The 4,054-nt window shown below is 43.3% G+C and overlaps 1 protein-coding gene across 1 annotated transcript; it reads left to right on the top strand.

The window, feature by feature from the left end:
• The first annotated feature begins 625 nt into the window (after positions 1–625).
• On the top strand, positions 626–2,666 carry LOC136152685 (growth-regulated protein homolog beta-like). Its single transcript, XM_065914035.1, has 4 exons — positions 626–794; positions 886–1,009; positions 1,120–1,203; positions 1,988–2,666. The coding sequence occupies exons 1-4, from the start codon at positions 704–706 to the stop codon at positions 2,001–2,003; spliced, it is 315 nt and encodes a 104-aa protein (XP_065770107.1). The 5' UTR covers positions 626–703; the 3' UTR covers positions 2,004–2,666.
• The last annotated feature ends 1,388 nt before the right edge of the window (positions 2,667–4,054 follow it).

Below are 4,054 nucleotides of genomic sequence, written 5' to 3'. Positions count from 1 at the left end.
AATAAACAGGGAATCAACCCGTTTAATAGTCAGGTCCCTGGCCCTCCACGGGAGTCCCCATCTCAAAACAAAACAAATCAATGGCACTAGCGTGATTTATTTTTGATCCTAGAACATCAGGAATTAGACAAAGGTTCTTACATATAACCTGAGATGACAGATGTTATTTTAAACAGTGCGTTTATTTCAGGGATTCACAAAATCTACAAAACGCAAATTAAAGAGAAAGAGGAAAGACAGACAAAACAAACAAACAAAGGCTGCCATTCTAGCCTCAACTCTTTCAATCTCCAAAATAGAAGTGTCTTTGAAAGAAATTAACACCCCCGCTAAGCTGCGGTGCATCTCTATGCTGGTCTAATCAGACAACGCCCGCTGACAACCAGGGGTGTCCGGGCGCCCACGACACCCCTCTCGACCGTAGGCAGCCCCAGCCTGGCGGCGACTCACTCCCCCCGTGGGGATTTGGGCACAGAGGACACCCCGCGCGCATGGACTCCCCGGGAGGCAGGCGGGGCCAAGCCTTCCTTCCGGACCCGGGAATGACCCGCGCGTCCGGGAATTTCCCGGGCCCGGGGCTGCCAACTCCCGCCCCAACCATGGATAAAAGGGGTTCGCTCGGCTCGGGGAGCCACAGAGCCCGCTCAGCCAGCGCTCCCGCCAGCCTTCCCGCCGCAGACACAGACCCTCCGAGCTGACACCCATGGCCCGAGCCGCTACCGCCGCCGCCCCCCGGCTCCTCCGCGCCGCGATGCTGCTCCTGCTCCTGGTCGCCTCCGGCCGGCGCGCGGCAGGTGAGACCCGGCGCCCGGGATCCCCAGGGCGGGACGGGGGTGGGTGGGTGCCCGTGAGGACAGCCCCTAACCCACTCTGTCCTTCCCGCAGGGGCGCCCGTGGTCAACGAACTGCGCTGCCATTGCCTGCAGACCTTGCAGGGGATTCACCTCAAGAACATCCAGAGCGTGAAGGTGACGCCTCCCGGCCCCCACTGCGGCCAAACCGAAGTCATGTAAGTAGAGCCACTGTTTGTTGTCCTCATCACCCCCGCCGTCCGGATGCCCCAGCCTAGACTTGCAGCCCGACCTCCTGCCTCACCTTGATTCTCCCTTCTCTCTGCAGAGCCACTCTCAAGAATGGTCAGGAAGCTTGTCTCAACCCTGAAGCTCCCATGGTTAAGAAAATCATCAATAAGATGCTGAACAAGTAAGTCATTAATTTTATGCCTACTTGCAACTAGAGCCTTTGGTCTCAAATACTGGCATCAACCTCCTGAAAATATTATTCAAGAAACCCACAGTTTAGTTGTAGGACTAAAAACCATTATTTCCCCATTAAATTTGATCTGCTGTAGTGTCAGAAGGCTATTTCCAGCTCCCTCTGTCCTGATCCTGCTCTCCATCTCCATTCAAATGAGTCTGTATGTTCCTAAAAGATTCAGTAGGGCTCTCCTGGTGGCTCAGAAGGTAAAGAATTCACTTGCAATGCAGGTGACCCAGGTTCAGCCCTTGAGTCAGGAAGATCCCCCGGAGAAGGGAATGGCTACCCACTCCAATGTTCTTGACTGGAGAATCTCATGGACGGAGCAGCCTGGTGGCCTCCAGTCCATAGGGTCACACAGAATCAGACGCAACTGAGCGATTTCAAAAGATTAAGGAAATTTAACCAGAAATGGTAAAAAGCTTCCAGCCCATTAAAGAGCAGATGTTGTTTACCTCCATTTCTCAATGTTCTCTACCTGAAAAGTGGAGACCTGGGTTTTGGGCAACAGGGACCTCAGAAACTTAGCAGTGAAGAGCAGGACTTTGCAGTGAAAGCTTCCTGAGTTCTAGGATGCCTGTGAAAGTTTTTTAATGCCTTCAAGCAGAAACCTTTTCTGAGTGCAGAGCTGGGCCAGGGCCTGCATGCAGAAGTCCCTCCAGCCTTGGGGCCTGTACAAGATGGTTAGCTTTCCTCAGCACCTGTAACCCTAACCCTTTTCTCATTGCAGGGGCAGCACCAACTGACCTAGAGGGAAGTAAGAAGTTCACTGGTGACAGTTCCTGAAAAGTGATCTCTGCTCTTATAGGAACTGAAAATGAAGAAGAGAACGGCTGGTTTCCAGGGACAACTGGAAAGAACTTGATGTGCTGGACTATTTTATATGAGTTCTATTTATTTATATATGTATTTATTTTTCAAAGCTGGTATTTTAGTCTTTCACATGTTGGTGTTTAAAGATGTGATTATGTTAAATCAAACATAACCCAGTCCTGATTGTTATTTAATATGAAGATGATGAATTTTAAATGTTTTATTCAACTGGTATTTATTGGAAGACCATAATGTGCCAGACACTATGAGAGAGGTGGAGGCAGTGAGTGGGAGAGGGGAGTTCATACAATTAGACAGTGAAATCACTATTAGAATCAGGGAAAGTATGGGCATTTCTATTTCTGTACTTTTTTTTTTAAAGAATGTCAGTTGTTATTTATTGAAATGATTTCATATTATGTGGTCAACATTTTTATGTTGAAATTTCCCTTGGACATTTTATGTCTTGCTTGTAAGGCATAATGCCTTGTTCAATGTTTACTATGTGGTATTTCTCTTTGTTTTGGAACAAAGAAGTTAAAACTACTGTTACATTTTTTAAATGGCATGAAAATAAAAGTTCTGCAAAAAAATAACACGACTAGGCTTTGTTTTATTCTTCTTGATCTTTAGTTCCTACTGGGTGCTCAAGATATTATACTCTTAGGCTTAGGTTGTGCCTAAATTCATGCCAACTCCTGGCTGTTATTCCCTTAGTTTTCTCTAACTTGAGAAGGAATATTTGATACACTACCCTCCTCAACCTCTTTGAGAATTCTAGTTTTATGAAAAAACATTGCTGTTTTTTCACACTGACCAATTTGTTATTCAAAATTAGTTCTTTATAAACTGTTGAACTTTTATCAATATTTCAACAGGGCTCCTATTAATTGTTTTGACAAATGGTTTTTCAAACAGCTATGCAATTCTTTTCCTTTAATGAAGCTGGGAGAAAAAGACAGAGAAGTAGATTATTCCTAATAACAGGAGCAGTTTGTGTTGTTTAAAATGACAATAATAATGGTCAGTAGAAATAAATACATACTGTACAGTAAAGTATATGACAAAAATAACATAATAGGGGGATAAATAGATTTATAATACAATGTATTATATAATACAATACATTGTTAGAGACAGCTTTAAAGAAAATTGCAATGTGGCAAGAATATAGTAATTTTTAGGGCAACCGATAAAAAGAAAATGCAAAATTTTAGATTTAAAAATCTGAAAAGGGGAGAAAATGGAATAAAAGAAAATATCTGTATAACACAAAAGTAGACAAAAATTAAGGACTAAAGAAACAAAACAACAGATGCCACAGGGAGAAATGGCTTCCTTTCAGAAGGATTCCTAATAATATAAGTGGAGCCTCTTGAAGGTGGAGTTTAATTCCAACCCCCTCACACACACCTGAGTTTGGGCTGGACTTAGTGACTTACTTCCAAAAAAGAGGTAAGGAAAAAGGAAAAACAACAAACTTCCAGTAGAAAATCCGTCACTTAACCAAGTGATTAAGGTTATTATCACCACTTGATATCACTTGAATATCATGTACTCATATGATGTGATGAGAAGGACACTTCATCTTCACGATTCTTATCCCAAATCAATAATCCCAGTGTAATCATCAGAAAATCATCCTAAAAATCCAAATGGAGGAACATTCTACAAAATAACTCATGAGTATGCATCAAATTCATGAAAGACAAAACTAAGAATCTGTCACAGCTGTAAAGAGATAAAAGACACGTGAATTAATGCCGTGTGGCGTGCTGGATTAGATACAGGAACAGAAAAAAGACGTTAATGGAAAGTGGTGGGACCCAAATGGAGGCTGGAATTTACTTAACAGCAATGTGCCAATGCTGATTTCTTAGTTTTGACAAGTGATTATAATTATGTAAGATATCAACAAGAGGAGATACTGGGCCGAGGTCCACAGGAACTCCTTGTGCTATCTATACAAGTGTTTAGTAAATCT

This window comes from Muntiacus reevesi, chromosome 22 (assembly GCF_963930625.1).
Source record: "Muntiacus reevesi chromosome 22, mMunRee1.1, whole genome shotgun sequence".
Classification (NCBI taxonomy): domain Eukaryota; kingdom Metazoa; phylum Chordata; class Mammalia; order Artiodactyla; family Cervidae; genus Muntiacus; species Muntiacus reevesi.
The sequence above is the reverse complement of the archived record's forward strand: the minus strand, read 5'-3'. Positions and strand labels throughout refer to the sequence as shown.